General features: G+C 37.8%; 4 protein-coding genes across 7 annotated transcripts; 2 read left to right on the top strand and 2 right to left on the bottom strand.

Moving 5' to 3' along the window:
* The first annotated feature begins 940 nt into the window (after positions 1–940).
* Positions 941–2,812, top strand: LOC106450552 (WAT1-related protein At4g15540). The gene is made up of 7 exons (XM_013892233.3): positions 941–1,275; positions 1,358–1,423; positions 1,494–1,607; positions 1,700–1,910; positions 1,991–2,149; positions 2,237–2,388; positions 2,524–2,812. The coding sequence occupies exons 1-7, from the start codon at positions 1,073–1,075 to the stop codon at positions 2,666–2,668; spliced, it is 1,050 nt and encodes a 349-aa protein (XP_013747687.2). The 5' UTR covers positions 941–1,072; the 3' UTR covers positions 2,669–2,812.
* A 2,103-nt stretch (positions 2,813–4,915) lies between these two features.
* LOC106450554 (protease Do-like 9) lies at positions 4,916–7,960 on the bottom strand. The gene is made up of 8 exons (XM_013892234.3): positions 7,224–7,960; positions 6,462–6,842; positions 6,198–6,389; positions 5,883–6,115; positions 5,707–5,808; positions 5,581–5,631; positions 5,406–5,510; positions 4,916–5,327 (listed from the first exon to the last, which is right to left on the bottom strand). Exons 1-8 carry the CDS (start codon positions 7,813–7,815, stop codon positions 5,229–5,231), a joined length of 1,755 nt encoding a protein of 584 aa, XP_013747688.2. The 5' UTR covers positions 7,816–7,960; the 3' UTR covers positions 4,916–5,228.
* An 885-nt stretch (positions 7,961–8,845) lies between these two features.
* Positions 8,846–9,214, bottom strand: LOC106453291 (heat stress transcription factor A-8-like). Its single transcript, XM_013895556.2, has one exon. The coding sequence runs from the start codon at positions 9,212–9,214 to the stop codon at positions 8,846–8,848; it is 369 nt and encodes a 122-aa protein (XP_013751010.2).
* A 53-nt stretch (positions 9,215–9,267) lies between these two features.
* Positions 9,268–11,540, top strand: LOC106450557 (putative F-box/LRR-repeat protein 23). 4 transcript variants are annotated; one of them, XM_048777566.1, is made up of 5 exons: positions 9,331–9,705; positions 9,797–10,724; positions 10,812–11,002; positions 11,093–11,244; positions 11,388–11,540. In XM_048777566.1, exons 1-2 carry the CDS (start codon positions 9,389–9,391, stop codon positions 10,179–10,181), a joined length of 702 nt encoding a protein of 233 aa, XP_048633523.1. In that variant the 5' UTR covers positions 9,331–9,388; the 3' UTR covers positions 10,182–10,724; positions 10,812–11,002; positions 11,093–11,244; positions 11,388–11,540. The 4 variants fall into 4 exon arrangements, with proteins under 4 accessions (XP_048633524.1, XP_048633523.1, XP_048633522.1 ...); XM_048777565.1 differs by having other exon boundaries at positions 11,335–11,540; XM_048777567.1 differs by having other exon boundaries at positions 9,268–9,705; positions 10,812–11,244; positions 11,335–11,540.
* Positions 11,541–11,833: the final 293 nt, after the last annotated feature.

The following is an 11,833-nucleotide window of genomic DNA, read 5'->3' as shown; positions in this document are numbered from 1 at the left end:
TAAACACCTAATTTTAAAATATTCACTAAAAGGATTGGTTTAAGTTAATAGAATAATGCAAATGGTGCATAGCTGAATTTTCAAGCATATGAAAACAAAACTCAGTTGATGCAATAGGCGAAAGCAGAGCTAAAAGATTTCATCTTTCCATGAGAAGCTTCAATATCCACCAAGACTGGCCAGTCAATATTCCTTAAGCTTGCATATATAGTTCTGTATTATTTTCGGGTATGAGCAACACTTAAAGTCTCCACATTTTTATGGTATGTCACTGTATAAACTGCAATATGTTTTTTGAGACAGTAGTAACCGATATTGATTATTTAGCCATATAGATGTTGTGGGTAATGTGATTGGTTCAATTATATTGTGCATTAGATTCTACTGTATGATTTGGGAAAAAGCATGAGATCATGCAACAAGAGCATTATTGATGCAGGTGGGGTCCTTGCACCATTCACTTGTAAATATGGATCTCTTAGGGCAACATTATCGCAACGTCCCAGCTGGTCCTTAAGGGCAGGGGACCCACAAAAACACCAGGATCGAGGGGAAAAGTCGTTATATAAGAAACGTCCCAGCTCGTCCTTCGTCCTTTGATATCTCTTGCGTCCTTTACTTTTTTTATTTTAAGGACTTAAAATTCTCCTAGCGATAATGATGGCCTTATAGAAAATGGTCCCTGTACTGTACATGTTTAGTAATATGTCTTCTTATTTCTGGTAAGATGTATATATAAATACTAACGTATACGAAGGGGTTTTTTGAATAAAAAAAAAAAAACGTATGCGAGGGGGTTTCTGATATATTTTTGGTTAAAATTTTATAAATGGAAGTTAGAAATTTCTTTAGCTGAAAGATATAATGGGCGAAGGTCCTTGTCGTGGGTCCTTGTAATATTCTGATATTATTCTTGTGGTGTGAAGTATATGGTCAAGTTGGGATATTTTCCTGCACTGAGAAAATGTCTTGGTTTTATATAAAAACAATTTAGCAACAACCCTGGTGACGTTAATAACCAAGTTCATGAATCCTTAGGTAACTTGAGAGAATTTCTGAGAATCTGGATATCATGAGAGAAACAGTGGCGTGGAGGTACTTCAGCCGAGATGTTGTGCCCTTTGCGGCAATGATCGCAGTGGAGTGTACCACGGTTGGATCGTCCACACTGTTCAAAGCTGCGACCTTGAGAGGATTCAGTTTTTATGTCTTTGTCTTCTACTCTTATGTTGTTGCTACGCTTGTCCTATTTACACTTTCCCTCATCTTTGGAAGGTGCTTGATCTTCTCAACTAACTCTTTACTCAATATCATATAATACTTTTCAAGATTATGTAATTTTACTTTACTTAAGCAGGAAGAGAAGATTACCTTCAGCCAAGTCTCCTCTCTTCTTCAAGATTTTCCTACTTACGCTTCTTGGGTAACTGTTTCAAGATCTATGAGTATTCTTAGGGTTTTTTTTTCTAGTTTGCTAACTTGGCGTAAAACAGGCTTACCTCGCGGATAGCTGGTTGTAAAGGAATAGAATATAGTTCCCCAACTCTTTCTTCTGCTATAAGCAACCTCACACCAGCTTTCACCTTCATGCTTGCCGTCTTCTTCAGGTTCCACTCTCTTCTCTTCTATTTCCTTTTTTTTTTTGAAAAATGAGATTTGTGTGTTGCTATATGGTTGTGCTTCTCGGGTGACGGTAAAGGATGGAACAAGTGATGTTAAGAAGCTCTGCAACTCAGGCAAAAATCATTGGCACGATAGTATCTATATCTGGTGCTCTTGTTATTGTGCTTTATAAAGGCCCAAAGCTTCTTGTTGCTACATCTTTTACTTCATTCGAGCCAAGTTGGATCATTGGAGGCCTTTTGCTAGCTTTACAGTTTTTGCTTCTTTCAGTCTGGTATATTCTTCAGGTAGTACATAAACTTAAAGCCTTACGTTTGATGGTAATGCTTAAAGTTGAGCTAAAGTAAGCAGCTGTACATGATTTCAGACTCAGATCATGGAGATATACCCTGAAGAAATAAGCGTAGTCCTCTTCTACAACATGTGTGCAACGCTAATCTCAGCGTTAGTATGTCTATTTGTAGAAAGAGACTTGAATTCCTGGAAGCTTAAACCGGGAGTCTCACTCGTTGCAGTCATATACTCGGTGAGTAATCAAACCTTAGAACTCTCTTTAAGTACATATTCTTATATATCTTCTATCTCAAGCTTTGAAGCTGAAACTCTGTTTTAGGGATTCTTTGATACATCATTGGGCTCAGTTATCCACACGTGGGGTCTGCATTTGAAGGGACCGGTCTATGTATCCTTGTTCAAGCCCTTGTCTATTGCCATTGCAGTTGCCATGGCTTCTATTTTCCTTGGAGATGCACTCCACCTAGGGAGGTACCATTATCTCTCTCTTTCTTACTTTCAACTATAGTGTCTCTATATTGAAAAACATAGTTCTAGATTTTTGGTTGTTGGATAATAAGATTCAGTGATTAGTACATATTATTTTGTATCTATGTGTTGTGGCAGTGTGGTTGGATCAGTGATATTGAGCTTTGGATTTTATACTGTGATTTGGGGCAAAGCAAGAGAGGATACTACCAAAACAATAAGTGATTCTGAGCAGTCGCTTTTGTTTCCTACACAGAACAGAGAAGATGAAACCTTATCATGAAGATATGCATTCTGTTGGATACAAGTGAAATCCTATATATTGCATATATCTTCTTCTTTCGTATCAACATCTTGTATATGCATGACCAAATGTATTTTTCTTGCATTGTTTTGAAGGTAACAAGAATCTAGATTCCGTCTTTTAGTTTCATAGATTCGTTAACTGATTTATATCCAGTTGAAGATAGGTCATAACTAATTTTGTATCCATTTGAAGATGGGTCCCGAGAATTTAGTTGAGTCTTTTAGTTTCAGTAGATTTTTTTTTTTTTTTTTTTTTTTTTTGGAACATAGTTTCAGTAGATTTATTTAAAAAAATTTGTATCCATTTGAAAACTGGTCCCCGTCCCTGTCTATCTTGTGCTATGTATGCTTAAGTTTTGGACTTTATTGATTACACATCAGGTCATGTGTGAATACACAAATATCTTATATTATGAATGCTTAAGTTTTGGACTACTGATTACTAAATTAGTTCATGTGTGATACACAAATATCGTGTACTATGTATGCTTAAGTTTTGGACTATTGATTACTACATTCGGTCATGTGTGATACACAAATAAAATAATTTATATATTTTAAATTAATAGTCTGTTTACTTGTTGCAAAACACTAATAACCGCTACCAATTATAAAAACTGTGTTTGTGGGTGGTAGCGAGGAAATCAGTCATACCCTAAGTAGGAGAACTACAACGAGTTCAGAACTGCATACCGTAGAATTAGGATAAGTGAATAGTCGTTAAGTGAATAGTCGTTATCGTTAGAGTTTTAAACCATGTATTTTATGTAGATGATATTAGAATTTTTTTGTTGATTTTAACCAGATGAGCTGGCTCAGTTAGAAAGGATTAGAAACATTTGTGCAAAAAATTTCTAGTTAACCAAGTGGTGGTAACCTAATGGTAATCTTTTGGAGCTTCGTGTGTATCCACATTAGTTCTAGGTTCGATTCTCTCTGGGAACTAAATAATCATTACTTGGTCAGTCTGAGTTTCAGCCCAAATGATTTACATAGTAGATCATAATAGATGATCGGTTCACTTCCTGACATTAGTCGGAAAGTATTCCAAATTCTGGTCATGCAGTGTGGTAGTCAGTGCACTATGTATCACTAAGTGTGTTCCTCTTGAGGCTGACCAGATTAGCCGATAAGGATTATAAAAAAAAAAATTCTACTTTGAGTATGCTTGACAACCTGAAAAGATTATTAAGTAATCGGCCTTTTTCTCCGGCCCTAGGAAAACCTCGTTGTTTAACAAAAAATTTCTTCGGCAAAAAAAACTTTTGTTTAAACTTAAGTACTGACTTTAAGCAATAGAACTATTCCCAACGATCCGTATGATTTACACACTATTAACATCCGTGTTTAATTTCTTAAAATTAGGTTTTGTAATCTATAGTTTAACTACAAAAAAATTGATTACGTACCACAACGAAATTTCTCTAAATGGATTAGCCTGAAACTGAAAGCAAGTCATAACATCACCAACACCAACATCATTAAGTGAGAGAGAGATATATTTTAAAATGAGACACACATTAAAAACTTTACAAATTAATAATAATGGGATTAATGCAATTTAATAATCTATAAAATTGTTACAGAAAAAGTAGTTTTACATATTTTAAAATATTTTATTTAAAATTAAAAAAAGATATTTATTTCACAATAATATATACTCCATTAGTTAGATTTGATAAATTTGAATTTCATTTATTTTTATTAGATTATTTAAATATTTTATATATGTGTAATGCAGATGGTAGAATACAAATGTGTTTTATATGTAATTCGATAAAGTAATATCAACATATTAAAATGAACAAATAAAATTAGAGATGAAATTTATCTTGAAGAAAAAAATGATAAAATGTTGTGTTATATGTTATATAAAATTTAAACATATACTAATTATTAATATAACCATATATTTAGGTAACAACTTTTAATATTATTAGTTTATTATCTTACCGAACTACTTCATATTTTACACGAAAGTTATAATTTATTGTGTTTATTCAATATTAATATACTTGATAAAGTTTATACTGTATTTGTTCCACTTGATTCATTAACCTCGTAAGGAAGATCTTTATATCGAAAGATTCGAAACTCTAATGCTCGAGTAGAATTTAAAGAGATTTTGTTCTTCTTTTTAGACAAAGACATGAGACCTGATTCGAACTCAACGATAACGTGTAGCAAGCATGATGGCATAAGATAGTATGGTTCACCCCATCTATTCTACCTAATATGCTTTTATAACATTGTAGACAATTGGGTGTCATACAAACTTGTACGCTTTGCAGAGAACCAAATGAGATTAGAGACCATTTTGTTTTTGCATGCGTTTTACTCTTTTACGATTTTGACTCTCATCTTTTGTTGATCAAATAAGTCGAATTCAAAACAAAAATCAAAGAAGACAAAAGATATGGTTTGAGCTTTTAAAGCTTGTCTTCCATGACTGTATTTGCTTTTGTGTGCCTTCCATGGTGCAAAATCTCTCCTCCTTACATGCTTTGTTTATGGCTGCCACTGTTTCGGTTTCTTATTCAAGTCTTAAGATCATCAGACATAGCAGAAGGTATGCAATGTGTGGTCAGAATATCTAAAGTTGCCTCTTTTGCAGTCTTAGTTTGCAGAACAACAATCTGTCCACAAAATACCCCAGAGAGATTTTAGCTAAAAGGTTATTATGTCTACAGATCATCAGAGAGAATCATTCATACCTGATGATAATCAAGATAAAACTCCATGTATTCATCCACACAATTCTCCACCATCTCAGCCAAACATTTCAAGTTTTTCACAGGTTTGCCATTGAAAGCAACAACCTACACAGACCACCATATAGAGAGTTGATGGAAGCATCATCAACACATGATTATGCAAATTTATACAAACCTGGGTATTGACAATCTCCTCATAACCAATGTTAATGTCAGAAACAAGAACCTGCATTTGATATGGATGATGAGATTTCGATATCAAAGGCAAAGAATAACGTTTGATCGCGCAAAAGAAACCAACCTGTGAAACTACAACAAGTTGCTCGTCCACGGATTGAGTCATTGCATGAAGATGTTTCTCCAAAAGCTTGACAGGTGCATCATACTCGTATTCTTTTCCATACTGCAAAAACATAGAATGGGAAATGGTTACAGTGCGTGTGAGATAGAAAGATATAGAGAGAGTCAAAGACAGACCTCAGAGCGAAGATAAGGAACAGAGACTGTAGTAAAAACAAAGCCAGCAACGATGAAGTAAGAAGGAGGTTTGCCACTTATGTGTGCAGGGATTAGCTTCTTGTGGATTGCAAGTTTTACGTTGAACTCAAGAATCTCTCTGTTACGCAGGATCTTCACAAGAGCAGAATCTCCAGTGTACTTCTGAGATATAAGATAGCTAAACCCAATTCTTTCTCCATGCCTAAATGGAACTATACACAAAAAAATCCAAACAAGAACATAAAGCCAAGAATGTCTCAGACTCACTAATTGGTAGTAAGAAGAAATCATTACCAGTTCCATCATTAGCAATATTAACTCCATCAAAGCTAAGGATGGTATCAGATGGCTTCAAAACCTGTGACTCCGGGGCAGTAGGCTCGATTCTCCTTATCCTCACCCCCTTTTGATGAGACTCCATTCCCATTTTCTTACGCAAATCTGGATTCTCCATCTTCTGCCACTCAATCCCAATCACAGGAAAGCCTAAAACAAGTACAAGTAATGAGACACAGTAGTAGATATAGAAAGAAACACCAAAGAGACTTTAAAATGTACCTGTGTACTTATTATGCTTCTCATAGTCTTGAATGAAATGTCCAATCACAGGCGTTGGTATGACATATCCAATGTTCTCAGCATCTTCATGTTTTAACGACTGAAACGCAATGCCCACGCATCTCCCCTTGTCGTTAAACGCTGGACCACCAGAGTTCCCAGAGTTTATAGCCGCATCAATCTGCAACCCCAAAAGCTCTGTGGATCCATGTACATAAGACAGTATCTCCATCCGAGAAACAACACCGCTCGTGACGGAGATAGTGTCTCCACCAATCGGATAACCAACAACAGTTACAGCATCTTGCAAAGCTGGTAGATCTCCAAACTCAACAGGAGACACTCCTTCCCAAAACTCATCATCACTAACTGTCAACAATGCTGCAATAATCCCAAGAAACAATCAAGAAACTGTACCATTGCAACTAGGTCTGGGCAAAAAAATGAACCGAACCGAACCTAAATATCCAAAACCAGAACCGGACTGAAACCCATAAATACCAGAATGGTTCCTATATTTTTATATTAAATATCTAAACTACCCGAAAGTATCCAAATGTTTTTATTCCGAGTATTTTCTGATTCCTAGTTTTACTATCCGAACTGAACCAAATCCAAAATTAGCCGAACCCAATCCCAAATTACCTGAACCGAAACTGAACATAGGTCATGTAATAAATGGATCCTCTAGTCCCCTACCCGAACTACCCAAAATTCACAGGGCTGATTGCAACACAAAACTAAAAACAACAAGAAACTTACCAATGTCGCATTCAGTTCCAATGGCTAAGACCGTAGCTAGATACTTAGTGTCGGAGCCACGCTTCTTGAGCTTAACTTGAGTATGATGCTCAACGGAATGAGCGTTCGTCAAGACCCTTCTTCCTCCGATGATGAAACCGCTACTACCGGAGCTGTATTGCCGTTTCATCTGCCACGGCAGGGAGAAGTTAGGATCAGTGTGGACGCAGAAGACTTTCACCACAGCGTCCATCGATGGCACAACTTTCACGACAGTCTCCCAGCTCGGAGCAGCAGGTGTGGATTCCGCTGTTGCTGCTGCTGAAACAGTCGTCCCATTGTTGTTGCAATCAGAGTGGTGGTGGTGAGGAAGAGACGACCTCTGGCTGACTACGCCGCCGCGTTGCTGCTCGGTGGTTTCGGATGGGTTGTTGCTCTGTCGGCGCTTTTTGCCTCTCACACGGTTGAGTCGCGGCGGAGAGGGGTTGGTTTCGGGAGGCTCAGGGGACGGAGATTCGTTCAGGTGTGTGACGGAAGCTTCTTTAACTTCGCCGGTGGCGTTTTCGGCTGATTGTGTTTTGAGTTTGCGAGCTCTCTTTTGAGAAGGTTTCATCTTTCTCTAAAACCCACAAGGAAGAAAAGAAAAGTGAACTTTTCCTGTGAAATGTATAATAAACTCAGAGAAGAGAAGGACTCTGTTTCGACGCAGCTCTGCTAGGGGTTATAAGCGGGATCATGGTGATGTAATTGTTAGGGTGTAAGAAACGGCGATAGGTTGTGCCGTTTGTGTCTGTATATTAGAAACATGGGCCTAAAGTTAGGCCCCTTGCCAAAATATAACGAGTTTGGGCTTTAAAATCTAAATATAATTAGAACCCATCATGTTTGTTATCAATAGAATTAGGCCGGTTCGTTTCTCTCTCTTATAAAAAAAAAAGAGGTATACATGTCTGTACTCTCTTTTTAGTTTCTAGAAAATTTGGTCCACAGTCTCTGCACTACATAATTTATAGCAATAAATAATATTTTTTTCCATGATCTAGAAGCAGATGCAGGTTACGCTTTCCATAGAGGTTAAATCAATATTGATGCAGATAATGTATAAGAACCAAATTGCTTCATGAGTACTCCATAGTTGCAACAACTTCCAAACAAAACAAAAAAAAACTTAAGCTCCATCGTTCTTCCACATCATGTGCCATCTCTGCGAAGCTTACATAAACTTATCATTACTTCTTTGCTCAGCGTTTGCAGAGTTAGTATATATGATCATCCTGAATCTGTGTGTTTGAGTAGACTTTTTATTAATAAGTTAATTTGTTTATCAACTTCAGGATTTCTCTACATTTCTTTACTTGATTTTTCAGATCACAATTTGAGACTGACTACTTGTTCTCTCAGTCGCACTAATGAAATTCTTATCATTACAACTTACAAGTTATCATTCTCTACTTCTCAACTCGATCCAAACTTGAGTGAGGCACAAAATACAACCGCAAGGCAAAAAAAACTATTAAGAATCAAAGATTTGGAGACAAGATAAGGCAGAGATCATCATCATACAAACATCTACTGAATTCGAAAATAGAACAGAACTAATATTGTTTCGGAAATTTCCAAGTTTCATTACACGTAAAGAATAATCAGATTTGTAAATTCTCCAGGAGACGAACAACTTTGGCTCTAGCTTTCTTTGCTTTGGCTTTGTCTCTCTTCGCTTTGAGTTTTTCGTCCCAAGCTTTGCTCGGCACCATCCTCTTCAAAGGCCAAGGTCGACTTCTCACGAAGTTTATATGCCCAAACTCGAACCAACCGATTCTCTGAAAACCATGATGGCGAAGCTCCGACACAAACTCTGAGAAATTCCTGCCGAACTCTACAGATTTGGGAAGAATCTTTGTGCAAAACCGGGCGACATCCCAAACGATGAAACTGTTGTTGCTGTTATTAGTCCACGAGATGATTGCATCCAACGAGTGATGCTTCCTTTTTCTATCTTCTTCTATTTCCATCTTTCTAACTACGTTAAACAGTCATGGGCTTAGGCCCAATATTCACTCGAAATATTGGGTTTGTTTCGTAAATTTAGTTTATCACTAGGAACTTAATTAGAGAGGGACCCGGAGAGTCACACAATCTTTACTTTAACCTTCAGAAACTGATTCGTCCTCTTTGTCTCCGGTGAGATGAAAAACGCAAAACTTATAAATTGGGCGGAGCTTCCATCGGAGCTGATCTATTCGATTCTTCACCGTCTTAGCGTGCCCGATAGACTAGGAAACGCTCGGCACGTGTGCAGATCGTGGCGACGCGTCTGTCAAGACCCCCTGATGTGGCGGAAAATCGAGATGCGAGACATGGGAGAATACAATGAAGCCAAGGATTATTATCATGCCGCGGAGGCCATGTGCCGTCGCGCCGTTGATCTAAGCCAGGGAGGCTTGCTGGAGATCAACATTGAGTACGTCGGCACCGATTCTCTCCTCGCCTACATAGCCGACAGGTGAAACGAACCCTAAAATTCTGATTCCTGATTCTATGTGTTGGTTGCAAATAATAGTTTGTGTTTTTATATGACTTTGGTATGGATACAGGTCAAGCAACCTGAAACAGCTTGTACTTACTGAGTGCAATGGCATAACGGATGTGGGACTTTTGGGAGCAGTCATGAAGCTCAAATTGCTTGAACACCTTGAACTTTCTTACTTCTATTTTATGGAATTGGATTTGGAATCTATAGGCCTTTCCTGCCCGCTTCTCAAGACTCTGAAGCTAAACAATGTGGGTTGCTACTACTTGGAGGACGAGTCTGATGATGATGCTTTGGCAATTGCTAAAACAATGCCTGGTCTTCACCACCTCCAGCTTGTTGGGAACAGGGTAACAAACACCGGCTTAAACGCCATTGTTGAGAATTGTCCTCACCTCAAATCCCTTGATTTACGCGATTGTGGCTACATCAACCTTGCCCCCCAATGATTTCCAGAAGTTATGTAAAAGAGTGGTTCAAGGGTTTGGTTGATTTTACACTTGCATTTTGTTGATGAGGTTACATTTCTACAAAATAGTATATGATTTATGTTTGTTTATTTATAAGAATGCTTTAGAAAAATCTCGACTTGTTGAATAGATCAAAGTCTTACATTTCCTTTGGACATAATGCAAAACAAAACTCTTTGGCGCTTAGAAAATCTCTTTGGTCCCACAAACACCTTTAGAGCACCATTATCGCCTTCCTTAAGAGACGGAAAAAAAAAATAAAAAATACATAATTATGGAAGAAACGTCTTTTAATTAGGGACATGATGAGGCGTTTCTTGTTGACACGTGTAGGCACTTGAAAGGTCAGAGGAGGTGTGTTCCTTCTTCGTCGTTTCTCTCTTCTCTCTCTCGCGCGAAAGTTCTCTCCCGGTTGGAACCTCCAATCCGACGACGGCACGAAGAGACGAGATGAAGCTGCGGAGGAGAAAGCTTCCGGTAGTGAAAGCGGGTTGGATTGTATCGATGGCGATCCTGTTAAAGGTAATCACTTTTGCACTCTGCATCATCCCAAATTCGTCTATTTTTGATTTATATTGATTTTGGATTCTGGGGATTCATTGTCCTTAGGTTTCGCGTCACCACTCATTGTAGAGAAGGAGCTACGCTCGTCGTTCGTAACTGACGCTGTTCGACATGTCACCGGGTCGCTGATTAGAGGGGAAGGGCTTCGATTCGGCATCCTGAGCTCTCCAACTTTCGCAAAGTCTTCACCTTTTCAGGCTTTTGAGTTCTCATAGATTCGTTTTTTATCTTTCAAGGTTGTTGCTCGTTTCAATGAGGTTGTGACGAAGTTGCTTTTGGAAGGAGCCATTGATGCAATTGAAGCTAATGAGGTTCTACTTAATCAGGTTATATGGGTTCTCGGCAGCTTTGATCTCGGTCACTCGTGAGAAAGGATGATCTCGGTCTCAAAGCTTCTCTGTTTGGGAATGGCTCTGCGTCTAGGACTGCATTGTCTCCTAAGCTGAGCCAAATCAAGGCTATCATCAAGCCAGGAGACGTAACGTCTCATCTTTTGCTCATCTGATATTTTAATACTTTTTTCGTGATTATGCAAGTTTGATCGATTTTGTTTGGATTATGTCTGCAGGTTCTTTTCCCATACGAAATTATCGCTCATGTAATATCTGTATGTTGATGCAGATTTAATGTTGAAGCAAGTTGGCAATTAAAACGAGTGGCCTGTTGTTGTTCTTGTTGTTCAATTAATTTTAAGTTGAAACCGTGTGGCCTGTTCTTGTTCTTGTTGTTCTGTTATTGTTGTTCTTTTATATAAGCAAACGTTGTTGTTCTGTTCTTGTTCTTGTTGTTCTTAATTTAGAGTTCTTTTATATGTTTTTTACTAAGAGACAACATAAAAGTTTCTACCAATAATCTGCATATTTAACATTGTCTCTTAACAATATCTCTTATTCTAAAAATAATAATAAAAAATGCTAAGACACCTAAAATTTGTCCCAGCAATAATGTTGCTCTTAGTTCCACCTATTAACTACCAACAGTCAGGGTGCGTTGAGTAAAAGGTCCAACCTCCATTGCGGCCGGCCCTGTGCGAAAGCCCGTAAACCAAGGGCTTTAGGCACCATGTT

This window comes from Brassica napus, chromosome A4, assembly GCF_020379485.1.
Source record: "Brassica napus cultivar Da-Ae chromosome A4, Da-Ae, whole genome shotgun sequence".
NCBI classification, from domain to species: Eukaryota; Viridiplantae; Streptophyta; class Magnoliopsida; order Brassicales; family Brassicaceae; genus Brassica; species Brassica napus.
This window is presented reverse-complemented; position numbering and strand designations above follow the sequence as displayed.

What these genes read in the sequence shown, in the direction of transcription:
- LOC106450557 (XM_048777567.1), top strand. Translation starts at nt 9,389, where the DNA reads ATGAAAAACGCAAAACTTATAAATTGGGCGGAGCTTCCATCGGAGCTG. An exon ending in CTCGCCTACATAGCCGACAG is followed by an intron (nt 9,706 to 9,796) that starts GTGAAACGAACC and finishes GTATGGATACAG; the next exon opens with GTCAAGCAACCTGAAACAGC.
- LOC106450554 (XM_013892234.3), bottom strand. Translation starts at nt 7,815, where the DNA reads ATGAAACCTTCTCAAAAGAGAGCTCGCAAACTCAAAACACAATCAGCC. An exon ending in TTCCTTATCTTCGCTCTGAG is followed by an intron (nt 5,809 to 5,882) that starts GTCTGTCTTTGA and finishes ATGTTTTTGCAG; the next exon opens with TATGGAAAAGAATACGAGTA. An exon ending in AACTTGTTGTAGTTTCACAG is followed by an intron (nt 5,632 to 5,706) that starts GTTGGTTTCTTT and finishes TATCAAATGCAG; the next exon opens with GTTCTTGTTTCTGACATTAA.
- LOC106450552 (XM_013892233.3), top strand. Translation starts at nt 1,073, where the DNA reads ATGAGAGAAACAGTGGCGTGGAGGTACTTCAGCCGAGATGTTGTGCCC. An exon ending in ATGCTTGCCGTCTTCTTCAG is followed by an intron (nt 1,608 to 1,699) that starts GTTCCACTCTCT and finishes GTGACGGTAAAG; the next exon opens with GATGGAACAAGTGATGTTAA. An exon ending in CAGTCTGGTATATTCTTCAG is followed by an intron (nt 1,911 to 1,990) that starts GTAGTACATAAA and finishes ACATGATTTCAG; the next exon opens with ACTCAGATCATGGAGATATA.
- LOC106453291 (XM_013895556.2), bottom strand. Translation starts at nt 9,214, where the DNA reads ATGGAAATAGAAGAAGATAGAAAAAGGAAGCATCACTCGTTGGATGCA.